The sequence below is a fragment of the Dendrobates tinctorius genome, unplaced genomic scaffold (genome assembly GCF_039654945.1).
Source record: "Dendrobates tinctorius isolate UK_male_01 unplaced genomic scaffold, ASM3965494v1 ptg000013l, whole genome shotgun sequence".
Lineage (NCBI taxonomy): Eukaryota > Metazoa > Chordata > Amphibia > Anura > Dendrobatidae > Dendrobates > Dendrobates tinctorius.
In genome coordinates, this window is record NW_027361681.1 from 3,611,755 (window position 1) to 3,633,571 (window position 21,817).

At 46.4% G+C, this 21,817-nt stretch overlaps 1 protein-coding gene across 1 annotated transcript; it reads left to right on the forward strand.

Moving 5' to 3' along the window:
- Positions 1 to 793: 793 nt before the first annotated feature.
- On the forward strand, positions 794 to 20,902 carry ALAD (aminolevulinate dehydratase). Its single transcript, XM_073558285.1, has 12 exons — positions 794 to 926; positions 2,210 to 2,327; positions 2,408 to 2,458; positions 10,459 to 10,555; positions 11,011 to 11,146; positions 11,389 to 11,472; positions 11,549 to 11,637; positions 11,928 to 11,983; positions 18,237 to 18,324; positions 18,812 to 18,898; positions 19,369 to 19,498; positions 19,989 to 20,902. Exons 2-12 carry the CDS (start codon positions 2,215 to 2,217, stop codon positions 20,048 to 20,050), a joined length of 993 nt encoding a protein of 330 aa, XP_073414386.1. The 5' UTR covers positions 794 to 926; positions 2,210 to 2,214; the 3' UTR covers positions 20,051 to 20,902.
- The last annotated feature ends 915 nt before the right edge of the window (positions 20,903 to 21,817 follow it).

The following is a 21,817-nucleotide window of genomic DNA, read 5'->3' on the forward strand; positions in this document are numbered from 1 at the left end:
ACTTACATGGTACCCCTATAGCTGCTGCACCTTACACATCTCTCTGTAGGTGTCACACCGCCACAACTTACACAGTAACCCTATAGCTGCTGCGCCTTACTTACACATCTCTCTGTAGGTGTCACACCACCACAACTTACATGGTACCCCTATAGCTGCTGCACCTTACTTACACATCTCTCTGTAGGTGTCACACCACCACAACTTACATGGTACCCCTATAGCTGCTGCACCTTACTTACACATCTCTCTGTAGGTGTCACACCGCCACAACTTACATGGTACCCCTATAGCTGCTGCGCCTCACTTACACATCTCTCTGTAGGTGTCACACTGCTACAACTTACACGGTAACCCTAAAGCTGCTGCGCCTTACTTACACATCTCTCTGTAGGTGTCACACCACCACAACTTACATGGTACCCCTATAGCTGCTGCACCTTACTTACACATCTCTCTGTAGGTGTCACACCACCACAACTTACATGGTACCCCTATAGCTGCTGCACCTTACTTACACATCTCTCTGTAGGTGTCACACCACCACAACTTACACGGTACCCCTATAGCTGCTGCACCTTACTTACACATCTCTCTGTAGGTATCACACCGCCACAACTTACATGGTACCCCTAGAGCTGCTGCACCTTACACATCTCTCTGTAGGTGTCACACCGCCACAACTTACACGGTAACCGGGAACCCTATAGCGGCTGCGCTTTATGTATACATCTCACCTCCCAGACATTACGAACACTTCATGCCTAGTTATACGGAGCTGCTGTACCTACATTTAGCCACTGGGTGTCATCAGCGGTAGGGGGTGTGGTATATGGTAATGAGGGGGCGGACTGCAGGCCGGTTCCGGGATACTTGTGCAGGGTGACACGTGAGTGAGGTCACAGACGGACAGAGCTGCGAGACCGGTGAGTGTGCGGCTCTGGGGGCGCGGGTGTCTTCCTGTATAATCACCTCAGGCCACGGAGGGGCCACATTATACTGCGGGTCGTTGCTGGGTCATTCCCTAAGACGCCCCATAAACCCCCCCACTTCTCTTATACTGGGACCCCAATACATTACATCCATTTATTAAAACCAGTTATCTCTAATGGACTTCCCCTTTAGGTGCAGTTGCCATGGCAGCGACTACTCTATATCCGTCTATATAATTCCTTCCACAGTCCGCTCAGCGCCATCAGACAGCACAAAGTCTTGTGTAATTCCTGTACTCCGGCAGGCTGCAGCGCAGAATATTCTGAATTATCGGACACGACTAATTTTGCTATTGCAGAAATTACTTTTTTATTTTTTTTTCCTGCATTATGATTTGAGTTCTGACATTCCTTTATCGTATGCAGTGTTTCCAATTTAAACAGGGGTGTGTAGCTAAAGCCCCCGATGTCAGCGCCATTTCTATCTGTCTTCCGGCTGCGGCCATTACTGCAGTTCCCTGTGATCAGCATTTCTCTTATCTTCGCCCTCCAGATTGCAACCTCTGTTGGTGAAACTATTGATGAGCCCCACCACACCCGGCCCGCTCCCACTCCGAATCTTTGCAGGTTTTGACAAGTGGGTGGTGTCTGCCCAATATGAGGGGGGCTCCTATTCATCACATTGCGGCGTATTAACCCATCAGTGGCCGACTTTATAAGAATCACCCTTGGGGCTCGCTCATACGAGAATATTGATAGGATATTTGTAGTGTGAGCGAGCCCTTATTCTGTAACTCGCTAGTGACGGAGATGAGCATATTGTAACCTTATGCAACAAATGGGAGGAGCCAAATATCTGTCAGGGAGTCTGCAGTGACATCTAACGGCTGCATCGCTTCTTTTTTCTTTCCCCTTATTCCAGAAGCCATGATGGATATCGTTAATTTCACGACCCTGTTTGGCCTTCCATTCTGGCATGTTGGCTGCCACTGTAACGTTGGCGCCCAGCGATCATGGCTCACAGGGGCTAAGACCGTCCAAAGTGAAGCCTGACTGGCAGTGAAGAGGTTAAATTGTTACTACCAGAGCAGTTGTCCATTCCAGAACGGCATCAATAAAGTTTATTGATGAAAGGATAGGTTGTGCTGGCACCTTGTAATCTCCTCGGGGAGAAACTTTGAAGCAGTTACCCAGAGCAACAAACCTGATTTAATTTTCTGAACTTTATTTGTAGTTTTGGTGAACAATGAACAATGGGTTTTTTTTTCCCTTCACAGATAGAATGCAGGCAGAAGCCATACTGCACAGTGGCTACTTTCACCCCGTCCTCCGCTCCTGGCAGTCCACAGCGACCAGCCTCCATGCCTCCAATCTCATGTACCCCATCTTCATCACGTGAGTGACGCTGCAGAGCTGTAACTTGTGTTATGTTCTGCTGTACAGTATATCTTATTATATATGTTTATATGTTACAGAGATAATCACGATGGAGTAGAGCCAATCAACAGTCTGCCGGGGCAAGCCAGGTGAGGAATGTGATGAGTACACAGCGAGTGCCGCTCTGGAAGATAATACAGTGTAATAATGTATGTACACAGTGACTGCACCAGCAGAATAGTGAGTGCAGCTCTGGAGGATGTAACTCCGGATGTAACTCAGGATCAGTAATGTAATGTATGTACACAGTGACTGCACCAGCAGAATAGTGAGTGCAGCTCTGGGGTATAATACAGGATGTAACTCAGGATCAGTAATGTATGTGCATAGTGACTGCACCAGCAGAATAGTGAGTGCAGCTCTGGGGTATAATACAGGATGTAACTCAGGATCAGTAATGTATGTGCATAGTGACTGCACCAGCAGAATAGTGAGTGCAGCTCTGGGGTATAATACAGGATGTAACTCAGGATCCGGTCAGGATCAGTAATGTGTGTACACAGTGACTGCACCAGCAGAATAGTGAGTGCAGCTCTGGGGTATAATACAGGATGTAACTCAGGATCCGGTCAGGATCAGTAATGTATGTACACAGTGACACCACCAGCAGAATAGTGAGTGCAGCTCTGGAGTATAATACAGGATGTAAATCAGGATCAGTAATGTAATGTATGTACACAGTGACTGCACCAGCAGAATAGTGAGTGCAGTTCTGGAGTATAATACAGGATGTAACTCAGGATCAGTACAGGATCAGTAATGTATGTACACAGTGACTGCAACAACAGAATAGTGAGTGCAGCTCTGGGGTATAATACAGGATGTAACTCCGGATCAGTAATGTAATGTATGTACACAGTGACTGCACCAGCAGAATAGTGAGTGCAGCTCTGGGGTATAATACAGGATGTAACTCAGGATCAGTAATGTATGTACACAGTGACTGCACCAGCAGAATAGTGAGTGCAGTTCTGGAGTATAATACAGGATGTAACTCAGGATCAGTACAGGATCAGTAATGTATGTACACAGTGACTGCAACAACAGAATAGTGAGTGCAGCTCTGGGGTATAATACAGGATGTAACTCCGGATCAGTAATGTAATGTATGTACACAGTGACTGCACCAGCAGAATAGTGAGTGCAGCTCTGGGGTATAATACAGGATGTAACTCAGGATCCGGTCAGGATCAGTAATGTGTGTACACAGTGACTGCACCAGCAGAATAGTGAGTGCAGCTCTGGGGTATAATACAGGATGTAACTCAGGATCAGGTCAGGATCAGTAATGTAATGTGTGTACACAGTGATTGCACCAGCAGAATAGTGAGTGCAGCTCTGGGGTATAATACAGGATGTAACTCAGGATCAGTAATGTAATGTATGTACACAGTGACTGCACCAGCAGAATAGTGAGTGCAGCTCTGGAGTATAATACAGGGTGTAACTTAGGATTAGTAATGTATATACACAGTGACTGTATCGGGGTAGCTATTGAGGGAGGGCTAAATTAACCCTTCACGGTTGAGCTAGTGATTTCCAAATTAATCCACAGAGTGTTGCTAGCAACTTAAATGACCACACGGAGACGGGAGGATCGAGACAGATCACTAAGCCCCTTATTTTAGTCACTTCTTTTATAATCTTTTGATTAATTATGCGAAGTTCTCAACTACCTATAGCATCATGGTAATACTTCACTTTATAAGCCAATAATATTGCAAGAAAACCAGAAACTACATATATGTCCGTATCCAAAAGTAGTATAATGGCATATTCTTCAGAATTCTACACCCCCGCCTCCCTTATCTTGCACCTGATGGGAACAGTCTGGTTTCATAACAGCCCATCCCAATTCCAAAAATTTATCTTACAGCAACAAAAATGGAGAAACGAAACCTTCGGGAAAAATGGAGACGTGAAACTTCAGCTCTGATACAGGATCAGTAATGTAATGTATGTACACAGTGACTGCACCAGCAGAATAGTGAGTGCAGCTCTGGGGTATAATACAGGATGTAACTCAGGATCAGTGCATGATCAGTAATGTAATATATGTACACAGTGACTGCATCAGCAGAATAGTGAATGCAGCTCTGGGGTATAATACAGGATGTAACTCAGGATCAGTGCAGGATCAGTAATGTAATATATGTACACAGTGACTGCATCAGCAGAATAGTGAGTGCAGCTCTGGGGTATAATACAGGATGTAACTCAGGATCAGTGCAGGATCAGTAATGTAATGTATGTACACAGTGACTGCACCAGCAGAATAGTGAGTGCAACTCTGGAGTATAATACAGGATGTAACTCAGGATCAGTAATGTATGTACACAGTGACTGCACCAGCAGAATAGTGAGTGCAGCTCTGGAGTATAAGGCTGCGTTCACACGGTCAGGTTTTTTTTGCGGCGGTTCTTACCGCGCGATTTTGCCGCAAAAACGCAAAAAAAAAAACAGCATCCCATGCAATCCTATGGGATTCCGCAATGCTGTGCTAATGCTGTGGATTTTCCCACGGCGGATTTGCCTCACGGAAAAATCTGCAGCATGCTTATTAATTTGCGAAATCGCGGCGATTCCGCCCACATAGGAATGCATTGTTCTACTTACTTTCCGCATGTGACTGTGCCCACCATGCGAAAAGTAAGCAGAACATTTGTAGATGATACGGAGGAGAGGAGACTGTCCTCCGGGCTCTGGGTACCATATCCCTGTAAAAAATAGAATTAAAATAAAAAAATTGGGTTATATTCACCTTCCGACTTCCCGCGCAGCGTCCCCAGGCTTCAGCGATGCTGCCGGCTGCTCCCGTTCCCAGTAATGCATTGCGATGACCTTTTCTGACGTTGTGTCTCGCGATGCTGTAGCGGTCTCGCGAGACAGCGACGTCATCAAAGGTCATTGCCGCAATGCATCACTGGGAACAAGACCTGCTGGAGCATCGCGGAGGCCTGGGGACGCTGCGCGGGACGTCGGAGGGTGAATATAACCCGATATTTATTTATGTTTTTTAAACCTTAGATCTTTTTTACTACCGATGCTGCATAGGCAGCCTCAATAGTAAAAAGTTGGTCACACTAGTCAAACACTATGTTTAACGAGTGTGAACAACCTGTCAATCAGTTCTCCAAGCGATGCTACAGATCGCTTGGAAAACGCTAGCATTCTGCAAGCTAATTACGCTTGCAAAACGCTAGTTTTTTCGCGGGAAAATCGCAGGAATTTAAAATGTGATTTTTCCCTTCGGAATTCTCGTGGTAACTTCAGTGGCAATTCTGCTACGTGTGAACTTAACCTAATACAGGATGTAACTCAGGATCAGTAATGTATGTACACAGTGACTGCACCAGCAGAATAGTAAGTGCAGCTCTGGGGCATAATACAGGATGTAACTCAGGATCAGTAATGTATGTACACAGTGACTGCACCAGCAGAATAGTGAGTGCAGCTCTGGAGTATAAAACAGGATGTAACTCAGGATCAGTACAGGATCAGTAATGTATGTACACAGTGCCTGCACCAGCAGAATAGTGAGTGCAGCTCTGGGGTATAATACAGAATGTAACTCAGGATCAGTACAGGATCAGTAATGTATGTACACAGTGACTGCACCAGCAGAATAGTGAGTGCAGCTCTGGGGTATAATACAGAATGTAACTCAGGATCAGTACAGGATCAGTAATGTATGTACACAGTGACTGCACCAGCAGAATAGTGAGTGCAACTCTGGGGTATAATACAGGATCAGTAATGTACTGTATATACTCTTGTATAAGGCTAGTTTCACACTAGCGTTTATTCGACGCAGTGCACGGCGCAGCTAAGCCCCGCCCCTGCCGGCTCCCTGCCCGCCCCAACCGGTCATCGCCGCTTACTATCGCACATGGACGCTTGCGATCTGCGCACTGTTGTGAGTTCATTTTCCCCTTCACCGTCGATGTCTGATGAACTCCCTCTTCTGGTGAAGGAAGGTAGTGAGGCTGATTACCAAACACCTGATCTGGTAGATGATGACTGGGTAACAGGAAATTCTGACTGGATATAAGGCAGCCGACGCCCTTCTGAGTCGCTGGTGACTTCTCTGCTGGATTCTTGGAGACCAGTCTGATTCCTGCTTCCCAAAGATAAGTTTTTGCTCTGCTATTGAACTTATTAGTTTTGTTTTGTTTACCTTGTTTTTTGGACTTCAGCCATCCCCGGTCGGGGGTGTGCTGAGTTCCATTTTTGTCTCTGATCAGTTTGTCTCTTTGCTCTGTCTTCAGAATTTACCTGAGTTCTGATATAGTCTTTTTGAAGTCCTAGCAACTTCAGGGCCTGTTTTTCCTATCAGACGGTTGGGACATTTTTTGGTAGGGTTTTTTACGGATTGCAGACAGCAGCTTTTCTATCCTGTCCTGTTTAGTTAGCTTGGGCCCCATCGTTTGCTCAACCTATCTTTCTATCTGTGTTAGTGTTTTGATCTTGCTTCACCGTCATTATATGTTGGGGGCTGCCTATTGCTCTGGGGCAGTTTAGATTTCCCCTTTCTTTCTTTAGGCCTATTTAGTTCTCCAGCTGTGATCGAGGGGTCTAGGGCATCGTAGGTACCAGGGCTGTGGAGTCGGTAAGCCAAACCTGCAACTCCGACTCCGACTCCTCAATTTCTCTTACACCGACTCCGACTCCAACTCCGACTCCGACTCCACGACTCCGACTCCGACTCCCACACATATTGCTTATATTTAAGTGAAAAATTTATTGTAGTACAATGTGAACCTCCGACATTTAATCATTTTTATGATCCCATAATCAAGATATTTAGATAGAACAGAATATATATTGGTGTACTACCCGGTTTTCATTCTTTTTGGTACAGATACGATATGGATAGACAGATATGGATAAAGCAGATTTCTAATCTGCTTTGGCTATTGAAAACATTATCTATGAGCTCAAAAACCTTTCAGGTGATGCGGTTTTTTAAAAAGATGATCAGCTTTTGCAGCTGAAAAACGTATCCTCAAAAAACACAGGAAAAACGCTGTGTGTGAATGTAGCCTTAGATCAGGAATAGAACAGCCATTTATAGGACATTTCATAACTTTCCCAAATTCCTATGAAAAAATATTCAGCACATCCTGCATTGAATTACTGTACCCAATTTATTATATATTTTAGGAGTCGGTCCATTTTATACCGACTCCAACTCCGACTCCGACTCCACCAAAATGAGCACCGACTCCGACTCCACGACTCCGACTCCACAGCCCTGGTAGGTACCCCCCACGGCTACTGTTAGTTGTTATGGATAGGATCAGGGGTCTGCAATCCGATAGCTACCAACCTCTCCGGTTTTCTGGACTTAGCTTGTATTTTTGTTTTTTCCTCCTTCGGTGACTCATTCATAACAGCGCACCCTATCTTTAGCATAGGGTGCGCAGATTGTGCGCTGGCCGTGCGCTAGTAGGATTTTGGCATGCGCTGCGCACTTTTGAAGGTGCGCCGAAATGCAACATGCTGCATTCGGCGCACACGGGCGCACCTTCAAAAGTGCGCAGCGCACGCCAAAATCCTACTAGCGCACGATCTGCGCACCCTATGCTAAAGATAGGGTGCGCAGATCACAAGCGTCCATGTGCGATAGTAGGCTGCGATGACCGGATGGGGCGGGGCTTAGCGGCGCCGTGCGCTGCGTCGAATAAAAGCTAGTGTGAAACTAGCCTTAGCCGAATTTTTCAGCACATTTTTTTTTTGTGCTGAAAACGACCCCCTGCCCCCCCCCCCCCCCCCCCCCCCCTCGGCTTAGTTGTCCCAGAAAGACAGCGGGGGAGCAGGAGCAGCGGGTCACAGAGGCAGGATCCAGCGGGCGGCTAAAGCCTGTGCCGCTGCTAAAGAGAAATTAATATTCATTTCTCTGTAATAGCACACAGTGACACCCGCAGTCGCCTGCTTCCAGCACAAATCCTACTTACCTTCCTGCGCGCCCTCGCTGCATCTCGTTTGTTCTGACGCCAGCCGCTCTTCTGGCTGATCGATTACGTGTGATGAGGGAACATTGAATACCCGGCTTATACTCGAGTCAATAAGCTTACCCAGTTTTTCGTGGCAAAATGAGGTGCCTCAGCTTATTCTCGAGTATGTACGGTAATGTACAGCTGTTGGACAAAATAATGGAAACACCTAACGTTTTGGCATCATAATCTTCGAACATGTTATAAACATGCAAACCGTGACATATGGTAATGTTTTGTAGTTGATTATTTGTGTTATGTGATGTGTATGTAAATTAACTGATTGTTTTGCAGAATTGTAAGAACATTGATGAGAACCTGATACCAATGGCAGACTTCTCAGATTTTCAAAGAGGCCAAATTGTTGGTGCTGGTATGGCAGGCGCTAGTGTAACAGAAAGTGCCCGAATGCTTGGCGTGTCAAGAGGTACTGTCTCCAAAGTAATGACTGCCTTTGAAAGAGAAGGAAAAACGTCTGCAGCAAAGCACAGGTCCGGTCGAAATTGACTGAGAGAGACCGTCGGACTCTAAAGCGAATTGTGAGAGAGGATCGCAAGACCACGGCTCCGAATATCACTGCTGAGCTCAATGAACACCTACATGACCCAGTTTCCATGAAAACTGTTCGTCGGGAGCTGCACAAATCTGGATTCCAAGGAAGGGCTGAAGTTAGAAAACCGCTGCTCTCAATGACAAATGTTTCCAAGCATTTAGAGTGGTGTAGAAACCTCCAGAATTGGTCCCTCGAGCAGTGGAAACGTGATATTCTCAGACGAATCATCGTTTACCCTATTTCCGACCTCCGGCCGAGTGTATGGAGACAGCCGACAGAAGCATTCCATCCAGACTGCCTTCTCCCAACAGTAAAACATGGCGGAGGTTCTGTGATGATCTGGGGTGCTATTTCGTGGAGATCCGCCGGTCCAATGATATTCCTTCATGGAAGAATTAACAGCCGCGATTATTTAGGCATTTTGGGCGACCAAGTGCATCCTATGGTTCAAGCACTGTTCCCGGAGGGGAACGCCATCTTTCATCATGATAATGCACGAATTCATACAGCTAGAATCGTTAAAGCATGGCACGAGGAACATTCTAATGAAGTTGAGCGTCTCATCTGGCCCCCAGACCTCAACATTATTGAGTATTTATGGTCGATTTTAGAGATTCAAGTTAGACGTCGATTTCCGCCGCCATCGTCGGTCAAAGAACTGGAGGGCGTTTTACCTGAAGAATGGGCTACAATTCCTTTGGAAACAATTCACACCTTGTATGAATCCATACCTCGGAGAATTGATGCTGTAATCGCCGCAAAAGGTGGACCTACACCATATTAATCTAACTTTTGTTGATGTTTCCAGGTGTTTCCATTATTTTGTCCAACCCCTGTATATACACAGTGAATAGTGAGTGCAGCTCTGGAGTATAATACAGGATGTAACTCGGGATCAGTAATGTATGTACACAGTGATTGTGCCAGCAGAATAGTGAGTGCAGCTCTGGAGTATAATACAGGATGTAACTCGGGATCAGTAATGTATGTTCACAGTGACTGCACCAGCAGAATAGTGAATGCAGCTCTGGAGTATAATACAGGATGTAACTCGGGATCAGTAATGTATGTACACAGTGACTGCACCAGCAGAATAGTGAGTGCAGCTCTGGAGTATAACACAGGATGTAACTCAGGATCAGTACAGGATCAGTAGTATATGTACACAGTGACTGCGCCAGCAGAATAGTGAGTGCAGCTCTGGGGTATAATACAGGATGTAACTTTGGATTCTTTGAATAGTATCATTGTATTGGACTATAAACTCAGTGAATCAGAATGTTGGACCTCATAAATCTTTCTGCAGTTATATAATGTGGTCAGTTTTGGCTTTGCCATGATGTCTGCTGAGCATGCAGGCTGCTCTACTCCCTATCCCATACTAGACATCAGGACCCAGGAGTTGGTCTGTTTGGCTGTGATATCCTGGCTTTGCTCAGTTCCATGCAGTAAAGATAACTCTCTCCCTTGTGTATACAGCAGGATGTGCTGTGTTATACTGCTTGTCTGAATGAAGTACTGTATATTTTTGCCTTTGCAGATATGGAGTGAACAAGCTTGAGGAGATGCTGCGCCCCCTGGTGGACGATGGACTGAAGTGCGTGCTGATCTTTGGCGTCCCCAGTAAAGTCATAAAGGTAAGGCGGGTTCACATTGCGTTGGGGGGGGTGTTTAACGTATCCGTTACATAGTGGCATTAACGGATGCATTAACGCACCCATAGACTGCTATAGACGAGCGCATCGCCAACGCATGTCATAATCGGCATGCGTTAGCGATGTGCCGTCATTCTGTGACGGACCCTCGGACGCGGTCTGCAGCCTCCGAGGGTCCGTCACTGCTGGCGTCTGCGCTAGCGGGATTGCATAACTCGATCCAAAAAAGGCAGTTGCGTTAGCGCAGTCCGTTTAATGCATACGTTACAGCTGTTATGATGCTCATATTGGTTGACAGGCTTCCATGAACACAGTTGGACCCTATTCAGGAGTTTGTGGTACCATGTTTCGATGCAACGATTGTGCCCATAATAAAGAGGCCCCTTCATCATTTGTCAGGCCTCCATCAATCACAGATTATTCTTCTCCATACTCAGGATGAGCAGGGATCGGCGGCCGATGCAGAGGACGCTCCCGCAATCTTGGCCATTAGGAAGATCCGCAGTCTCTTTCCCCATCTGCTCATTGCGTGTGATGTGTGCCTGTGTCCCTATACATCACATGGGCACTGCGGTGAGTTTGTGTCTTCCGGTGTTTTACAAACTTAGAAAAATGTGTCTGCTTTCTTCCCAAAACAGCACTGCTCCCATCCACAGGTTGTGAGTGGTATTGCACCTCTGCCTCAAACACAATAAAGCTGAGTTGTTCTACCAGACACAACCTGTGGTGAGATGTGGTGCTGTTTAATGCAACCTTGCTTTTTCATTTTAGTATTGGTGGGATTATGTCACTCACCCTGTTCTGTGTTCTTATAGGAATCCTACGAGAAGATGGCAGCATCCAGAATGAGACCAGCTGTCAGCGGCTAGCAGAGGTAGCTGTGGCGTATGCACGTGCAGGTAGTGTATAGCATATTTTTTTCCTGTCTCACCTCCAGCCATATTTCCACACTCAGTGCATTGATGTGTGCCACAGGGTGTCACGTGATCGCTCCGTCCGACATGATGGATGGGAGAATCTGCGCTATTAAGAAAGCTTTAATATCCAATGACTTCGGGAACAGAGTAAGTAAAGTTTCATCAGCTTCTATTGGACCTTACTGGGGTCTTAGGAGATTAGAAAGATGGCACTGTGGTGGATTTTCTATATTTTATAGAAACAGCTACACTCTTGTCTACAGGTTTTGACTGGTAATGCACGTCAGAGACATACTGAAATGATATAATGCAACATTGCCTGGTGCTGTATTGCTGAGAGCAGTGTTTCATCTTAGCTCGAGTTGCTCCTTTTAGGCTTAATTTTAAATATTTATATTATGTGGGTTTAAATTTTTTTTATTTTTTGTTATACCCAGGTTTCAGTTTTGAGTTACAGCGCAAAATTTGCCTCCTGCTTCTATGGTCCATTCAGGTCAGTTCCGGGGATGGGGTCATGTGTCATGGGCTCTGCGACTTTGTGGGATGCCTTAATTTTTAGGCTTGTGCCGTGATAAGTTGTCCTTGAAGCTGGATTAATTTTGCATTGTGTGATTTGGCCACTCCGCTGTCTAGAGGGTTAAAGGTCTGGGTGGCGTCCTAGCCGTGCCCTCCTGCACTTTGTACCAGAGTAGTTGAGCTATTGGAAACAGTCAGTGACACTTTTGCATGGTGATCTCACTACATACCGATTTCACTATAGAAAGGTGCCGTTTACGCCAGCAGTGATTGGTATTTTTCTCTAGTCATCATCTTCCACGACAGCATAGGAGGTTGTCTCCACTGCCTAATAGAGGACAGGAAGCACAAAGAGGTTAAAAGCCCCTCCCACCTCCTATTCACCAGTGTGTTTTCTGTCCCCCATGGGCATGGAGTGTTTTTTTTTTTTTTTTGCTTTTTCCATATGCTGCGTGGCCAGCGCTGCAATGTACCTGGTTTTGAAGCCGGGCAGTGGTGGTAGTGGGCTCCGCTCTCCTCCTCCGTTCTGCTCCAGTCTCCCTGCTTGCGGTTGATTCCGGACCTTCCTGGCCCTCCTGCGCTACCGCTGGGGATAAAGCGGGCCAGTGATCCCCATAGCCCGGAGGCTTTCCAGAGCTTTCCGGCTTCCTCCCCCTCAACGCACGCTGTTCAGCGACCCGGAAGTGATGTACTATGCGCGAGTCACTTCCGGGCCTTGCGCTCCACTCTGGAACGTATCCCCTTTTGGTTTTGGCCGTCTGCAGCCTCCGAACGGCGGCGTGCAGAGCACGCTGAACCAGCTGACGCCTGCTCAGGACCCAGAGGGAGAAGAGAGGAAATTGTATGGCGCTGAAGGCAGGGTTTATTCCTATGTAAGCCTGCCGGAAGACACATCCAGGTAACGTTAATCCCTGCAGTATGGATGGTGTGTCTGCTTCCTGCCCTACATCTGCAGATCCCAGCGCTGCCCCAGCCCCTGTGGTGGGGAGGGTCCTAGCCATGGTCCTGGGTTCTCTCCCTTCTCTTCCTAGGGAGACAAGTCTGCCCACAAAAACCTGGCTAAGAAGGTCCTTAAGTGTGCCATCTGCAATAAGAAGCTTCCCTCTCTATGGAAGAAGAAGCTATGTCAGGAGTGTACGGATAACGTGGTTAGGGCTGAACATCCCTCGCTCCAGGATGAGATACGTACTTTAGTTAAGCAGGAGGTACAATCCTCCTTAGCTACCTTTTCACCTCCACCTCCTTCTCCAGGACCATCTCCTCCTAAGAACAGAAGACTCCAAATTGAGGATTCTGACTCGGTTTCTGAAGACTATTATGGCTCAGCTTCAGATAGATGGGAAGAATCATCCCATAAAATCTTTTTTTTTTTTTTTTTTCAACGGAATTCATGGAGGAGTCAATTAGTGCAGTCTGTAACACTATGGGCTTGGAGGAGGAACAAGTTCACCAAACAATCCAAGATGAAATGTTTGGAGGGTTAAAAGCAGGGAGGCAGATTGGGTTTCCCGGTCCATGAAAAAATCATGAACATGATCTCCCAAGAGTGGGAGTCCCCGAAGAAGTGGCTGACTACCCCCTCGGAACTTAAACATAGGTTTCCTCTGGAGGGCGAATCAGTTAGCTGGGATGTTCCTAAAGTGGATGTGCAGGTGGCGAGCGTAACCAAGAAAACTGCACTCACCTTTGAGGACTCATCCCAACTTAAGAACCCAATGGATAAGAAGGTGGAGAGCCTGCTGAAAAAATCCTGGGAGACCTACCCCCCCTCACCGAAGACCAACATAGCTTCCACCTGTGTTGCCAGATCCCTCTTCCGGTGGATGGATCAATTAGGGAATCACATCTCTCAGGGGACCTAAAGAGGGGAGTTGTTAGAGTCCCTTCCGTTACTTAAAAAGGCAACAAGATTCTTGGCGGACTCCTCTGCTGAATCTGTTCGCATCGCTGCTAGGTCCCTGGTCCACTCCAGCTCTGCTAGAAGGGCTCTGTGGCTTAAAGTGTGGAGTGGGGATGTCACTTCTAAGGTTAAACTGTTCCATCCCCTTTAAGGGTGAATATGTCTTCGGACCAGCCCTTGATGACATACTGGAGAAGGCCACAGACAGACAGAAAGAAGACTCTTCCTGAGCAGAAGTCTGCCAAGAAGCGTCTTTTTCGTTCCTCTCTGCCTCAGACCCCTCAAGCCAAGGGTAAAGGAAAAACCGGGAGGTGGAGCTACGCTAAGGGGAAAGGCTGGAACATCCTTGTCCCCCAGCAGCAGTACCAAAACAAGCAATGACTCCGCCACCATAGGAGGGAGGCTTTCGAATTTCTTCCATCAATGGCTGGCCATTTCCAGTTGCCAGTGGGTCCTCGATGTTTTCAGGGAGGGCCTCTTTATAGAGTTCGAATCCTCCCCTCCTCGGGGTATAAGAGTCGCCTTCCTACCGTCTTAGGGAGCCCAGGACTTAAGGCCCCGTCACACATAACGACTCACCAGCGATCCCGACAATGATATCAACGTGTCAGGATCGCTGGTAAGTCGCTATGTGATCGCTGGTGAGCTGTCAAACAGACAGCTTCACCAGCAATCAGCACAGACGCCCAGCGCGCGTCGTCGCTGTGTTCGTTAGTTACCAGCGCGCTCATGCAGGGGGCTGGTAACTAACGTACACATTGAGTATCCAAGGGACGTGCGTCCCTTGAATACCCGATGTGTACGTTAGTTACCAGCTGATCGCTGGTCTCCCGCCTGTCACACGCAGCAATGCGTGCTGTCCAGCGGGAGACCAGTGACCAAAGAAAAGTCCTGGGCTTTCCTACAGCGAACCCGGCACAGGGGGGCCTGTCGCTGATCGCTGTGACTCAGCAGCGATCTCGCTAGCGAGATCGCTATGTGTGACGGGGCCTTTACTGATATCCAGTCTTCAGGATCTGCTAGGATCAAAGGCAATCTCCCCCAGTACCAGTGGACGAGTGGGGAAGAGGTCACTACTCCCGCCTCTTTGTTGTGAAAAAACCTTCAGGAGATGCGCACATTATAATAAATTTGAAAGGGCTCAACCATCATATTGTGTATCGAAGATTCAAGATGTAGTTAGTGAAATCAGCAATTCCACTGATAGGACCTCATTTCTTTATGGCAACCATCGACCTGAAGGATGCTTATTTTCACATCCCAATTCATCCTCGCCACAGGAAATATCTGAGATTTGCAGTCCTACAAAACTAGTAGGTGAAGCACTATCAGTACAACATGCTCCCCTTCGGCATTTCTTCTGCACCAAGGGTGTTCTCCAAGATAATGTCAGAGGTAGTGACCTACATCTGGGGGCAGGTAATCTGTATTGTGCCTTATCTGGACAATCTCCTAATTATAGCTCCATCTGCTCAGACTCTCATGTACTGAGGTCACTGGACATTTTTACAATCCCTGGGATAGCTCTCAAAACTAAAAAAGTCAGATCTCCAACGCTCCACAACAAGAAGGTTCTTATGAGTGATATTGAACTCAAAAAAGCAGATGTCCTTCCCACCAGAAGATCATCGCCTGACTCTGATAGCCAAAATCTCCGAGTATGCATTTCCTCCGATTCCGATGCTGGCAAAGACTCTTCGTAAGATCCGGGAATATCGGGTACCAACCATCCTAGAGGCTCCAATGTGGCCAAAAAGGAATGGTTCAACCTTGTCATCGATCTCTGGGTGGATTGTCCAATCCCGTTGCCACCGGACACCGATCTTCTCTCGCAGGGACCTCTGCATCATCCGAACCCTCAAAAACTGAAGTTGGCTGCTTGGCTACTGAGGCCCAGGTGTTGCATGCACAGGGGCTTTTGGGCAAAGTTATTGCCACCTTACAAATGTCCAGAAAACCTGTCACTAATGCCATTTACAACAAAGTATGGAAAAAGATTTCATCCTGGTGCATGCCTAATGCACCATATCCATTCCACCCCAACATCTCACAAATATTGGACTCTGCCCTGAGCTCTGTATTTGATCAGGACTTAGCCAACCATTGTTGGATTAAAAGGTTCATGGTGTCAGCCCTTAAACTCTGTGTCCCAGGAAACAGTATGTTATTCCCTCATGGGATCTAAATATAGTCTTTAAGGGCCTCACACAAACCCCTTTTGAACCTTTATCCTCCTGTAGCCATCAGCTTCTTGCAAAGCAGCCTTCTTGGTAGCTATAACTACAGCAAGACGTATAGAGGACCTGCAGGCATTGTCTTTAAGAGAACCTTATCTAATAATCTGAGACGATTGTATAGTTCTCCATCTTGATTCATCCTTTTTGCCCAAAGTAGTGTCTGATTTTCACTGTTGACAGGACATCGTCCTCCCCTCCTTTTGCAAGAATCCAACAAATGCAAAGGAAGAGGAATTCCATACTCTCGATGTTTGGCGTACAATTTTGTACTACCTGGGACAAACCAAATCATGGAGAATTGACCAGAATCTGTTTGTCCATCCATCAGGTCGAAATAGGGGAAAGAAGGTGGCGAAGAGCACCATCGTAAATTGGATCAAGATGGCTATATCTCAAACATATCTAGCCCTGAATATAACCCCCCTCCTGCTGGAGTCAAGGCTCATTCTACAAGATCTACCTCGACCTCCTGGGCTGAGAGCTGGCGCATCCACCGAGCAGATTTGCAGGGCTGCTACATAGTGTTCACTTCATACATTTACCAGACACTATAGATTGGACTTGTTGTCCAATAGGGATTTAGCCTTTGGCCGGAAAGTTCTTCAGGCTGTTGTGCACCCAGTGCAGAATTGGTTGGTATTCCTCCTATGCTGTCGTGGAAGATGACTAGAGAAAATAGAATTAGTTTTACCGGTAATCAGGTTTCTAGGAACCTTCCACAACAGCACTATTTGCCTCCCTATGTTCCTTGGATAATTCCTGGGAGTCTAAGGGTATGTGCACACATTGCGGATTTGGCCCTGCGGATCCGCAGCAGTTTTCCAAGGGATGTACAGTACCATGTTATCCTATGGAAAACAAAAACCGCTGTTCACATGCTGCCTAATATTCCGCGCAGAAACACAGCTGTTTGTTTTCTGCAGCATGTCAATTCTTTGTGCGGATTCCACAGCGTTTTTACACTTGTTCCATTCTAGGAATCCGCAGGTGTAAAAATGCAGGCGAAATCTGCAGTAAATCCGCAGGTAAAACGCAGACATTTTGACCTGCAGATTCTGCACGGAAAAATCCACACACGAATCCGCAACGTCTGCACATACCCTAAGGCGGTGTGCACATGTAAGCGTTGTTTTTGCGTTTTTAAGCGTTTTTACCAGCAAAAATGCTTAAACGCTTGCAAGACTCATCCCATTCATTTTAGTGAATTCTGCACTTTTTGTGCATATTGATGCGTTTTTTTCGCGGAAAAAACGCATCGCGGTAAACGCAACATGCTCATTAATTTTGTGAAAAAAATCCGCATTTCTAGCTATTTTCTATGAGACTGGGGACGCCCGGAAAAAAACGCATAAACGCGCGTTTTCTAGGAAGGAGTCCGGTTTTCATGCAGAAATTTTCTGCATACGTGGGCACATAGCCTAAGGTAACCAGTGCTGCTATTATTATTATTATTATTATTATTTAATATTTATATAGCGCCATTGGTTCCATGGTGCTGTACATGAGAGGGGGTTACATACAAATTACAGATATCACTTACAGTAAACTAACAATCACAGACTGATATAGAGGGGAGAGAGGACTATGGTGTTGGTTGTAAGTCACTAGCGAATGGGAGGGTCTTTTAAACTCTTTGTGCTTCCTGTGCGCCATTAGAGCGTGGAGACAACCTCCTATGCTGTCGTGGAAGGTTCCTAGAAACCGAATTACCTATAAGACTAATTCTTTTTGTTTGTTTTGTTGTTTTTTTTTTTTGGGGGGGGGGGGAGGTAGGGCTGTTCAGATGAATACATAGACAGCCAGGTCTGCCAGAGAGGGTGCCGATGTACACCACTAAACAGTGGTCCCATATAGAGATGAGCAAATATATTTGCAGGATCCTGGTCCTGTGGCCACGTCCTTAAATCTGTATACTTCAGAGACTACGTATAGGGCCACAGGTACCAATAGGTTAACTGCAACCATGAAGAAGGCACAGGATGGCTCTACTTCAGAGTGCCCCTACTCCTGCAGAGTAATGCTAAGGTCAGAGATGGCCGCTGCTGTCATGGGGTCGGGTATTCTAACTCGTATGTTTCCTCTCTCTATTACAGAGACGCAGCTCAGTCCAAGCCTGCATTCGGTGACCGGAAATGTTATCAGTTACCTCCCGGGGCCAGAGGACTGGCCAGCAGGGCGGTGGTAAGAAGGCAGACACTACACCTTACAGATCTCCTTTAAGACCTATTCACATGATCCAGAGTGATATCCAATCGGGTTATATGGCAATTCATGATACATGATGATTTGTTTTAAAGTGGTTTTCCACTGCTTGGATACTGTTGGCCTCTCCTTGGTATAACTCATCAATATCTGATCATGGGAGTCCATACCTGGCACCCCACCAATCAGCTGTTTGGCATTTTGTATGGAAGCAGTGCAGCAGCTCTCTGTACACCACATAGTGGCCACAATTTGGTACTGCAGCTCAGCTCACATTCACTTTAATAGGAAGCCATTGCATGGAGCTGTGGGGTCCTGGCACCTTACAATGCTTAAAATCAGGAGCTGCAAACAGCTGATCGGGGGGGTGTTAAGTCTAGAATCACTGATTTGGTACTCGTGGCTCAACAGTATCTAAGTACTGGGCTACCACTTTAAGACACGTCATGTTTTCTTATTTGGATAGGACCGTGATGTACGTGAAGGTGCAGACATGCTAATGGTGAAGCCTGGGATGCCATATTTGGACCTTGTTAGAGAAGTGAAGGACAAGGTAATGCTCAATGGGGGGCAGTAATGATGATGTCTGTAAGTAGGAATAGGATGGTGCTATATAAAGGAGTACAATTTAAATAAAGAAGTTCAGTAAGTTGCACTTTCTTATCGACAGCTCCAAATTCCCCCTACAGCCCACATAGTTATGATTTTTTTTTTTTTTTTTTTTTTTGCTGCTTTTTGCCCACCACCAATGGGGGGGCTCACTGTATGCACATTGCACTCTATATAAACAGTATGAGGGAGCTCCCCCTAGTGGTGGCTGCAGACACAGTATTTTAGCTCTATGCAGAGATTTTGGAGCGCTGTATCGGCACAGGATGCTGGACGTAACAATTTCAAACTCCTGATATAAAGCGAGGAATTACATAGATGACAGATAATTGTCTTCCCTTCCTGCTTCCTTTAGTTCCAGTAAAGATAGGAGCAGAAGATTTAATCTAACTAATGGTCCCCTCCATATTTCAGCACCCTGACCTGCCACTAGCCGTGTACCACGTGTCGGGGGAGTATGCCATGCTGTGGCACGGAGCAAAGGCCGGAGCTTTTGACTTGAAGATAGCTGTATTAGAAGCCATGACTGGATTCAGGAGAGCGGGTGAGTGTAATATTTAAGGAAAAGCTGGGTGATTGCCAGAAATGGTCACTGTACTATCAGGGTTGTCGCCCAGCTTTCCTAGACTCCTGATTGCATTGTGATATTGGCAAAGGGGAATGAGCTATAGCATTTGTAATCAGATTCACTGAGCGTTATCATGGCAGCAATGCTGGTGTTGGCCCAGAAACAGCGTCACATCTGTCTAATGGTCATGTCTGGTATTGCAGCTCAGCTAAATTGCAGTGACTGTGGTTGAGCTGCAGTACCACACACAACCTGCAGGCATGTGTGGTGCTGGTTTTTGTTTTGTGTGAGAAATAGTGATGAGCAAGGTGTTATCTGATGACACTTGTGTGCTAAGAGTATCTGTGGCGTGCTTGGATAACACCTCATTGGAGCACATTTGCTCATCACTAGTTAAAGGGAGTAGTATGTGGTTTCTTTTTTCTAAGGACTTTTGCGCGGTTTGATAATTCTTCTTCTCTTGCAGGTGCTGACATCATCATCACTTACTACGTCCCACAACTCCTCAAATGGGTGAAGGAACTGTAAGGCGACTGGAGTCAGCACTGATGTCCCTGGAGCCAAGAGCAGCGCCAATATCTGTACCGGCTTCCTGATTATTACTCAGATCAGTTCACTATAATAGCCTTGTGCTGGGAGTATTAGTACCCCCTTCAGGCTGGGTGCAAATCGCCTATGAATAATCAATATGAATAGATTTTTTTAATTCCTTGCATCAAACGGGGAGCACTGTATATGACACTAGATGGAAATGGGTCTCAAGTAGATTATTGGTATAATGCACAGACTTACATTTTACCTTTCTTCTGCTTTAACCCACCCCTCCCCCCCCCCCCCCCCCCCAAAAAAAAAAAAGGGGCTTTCCTGTCCAAGCAAGTTGTTACCTGCCCTTGGAAACGTGATAACTGGTAAACCTATGAAGGACCCATTCAGTTCCTTCTAGCCAGAGGACTATAGGGGAAAACGTCAGCCCCCTGTTCTGGTGATCACTAGATGTCCCACAACGTGTTTAGGGTGGAAAACACCTTAAACTCTTTTGCTGTAATCTTGTTTTATTGAAGTTTTAATTGTAAATGGGTTGTGAAGCACCACTCTCTTCTGATGAAAAGGAGATGCTCATGATGTTTGCCAGTGGCGCCCGTATCCCAGGAGATAGGTGGGAACATGATAATGGCACCCGAAATGGAAGTGAACAGTGCTGGATAATCCCTTTAAAATATGTTTTATACCTGATTTTAGAGTATTCATACGTCATATTGTGCAGTCATTTCGCAGCATTACGTTTTAGTCTTCTGTTTTCGGCTAATATGTGAAGACATTGTACATGATACAAAGATTCTAACTATGAAGTAATAGAAAATAAAAAAAAAATTATTAAAATTGTGACATCTTTTATTTATTACAACTCTGTTCTTGAATGTCACCTAAGGGCTCCATCACACACAGCGAGATCTCTGATTTTGTGATGCAACAGTGATCTCGCCAGCGATCTCGCTGTGTGTGACGCACATCAGTGACCGACCCCCCTGCCGGGTATCGCTGATCGTGCTCTAATGTCCTGGGCCATTTTTTGATCGTTTGTGGCAGCGGGAGACCAACGATTAGCGAGCTTCCAACACTGTAAGCAGACGTTGGGAACTGGTATCTATGGTAAATATCGGGTAACTAAGCGCAGGTATCCAAGTTACCCAATATTTGCCTTGGCTACCAGCGTCCTCGCTGGTCCTGATCGCTGGTGAAATCTGCCTGTTTGGCAGCTCACCAGTGATCTTGTTGCGAGGCACCAGCGATCCTGACAATATCGTATCGTTGTCGGGATCGCTGGTGCATCGTTTAGTGTAAAGGGACCCTTAACCTGCCCTGGTGCTGACTCTTTCCCAACAGATGATAGGGAGAAAGTAGGATTGCGCAAGTTGAATTTCAATATGCCTGTTCCCTTTGGTTTGTGGAAATAAGCAGCTGCCTGAGGGGTCCAGCAGCCGCTTATACCGTTCTCCCCTCTCAGAAGACATGTTCAAAGGCTGATCTGAGCGACCATCTGTATTGGGGAGATCAGAAATGTAGCACGATCTGTAGCCCCCGTCTTATAGACTCCTTTATAGACTATGGTGCTGTTCACATGTCCATAACTTTTTTTAATTATTACCAAATAGAATTTCTATGGGGGGGGCGTGGCTATGTAGCGGTGGAGAGAGGACACTCATAGGGAGAGCTCCTGTAAATCCTGCATTTATCCGGCTCATAGACCACTGCTGCCGCGACGTACCTGCTAATATCGGGACCCCCTGGACTCCG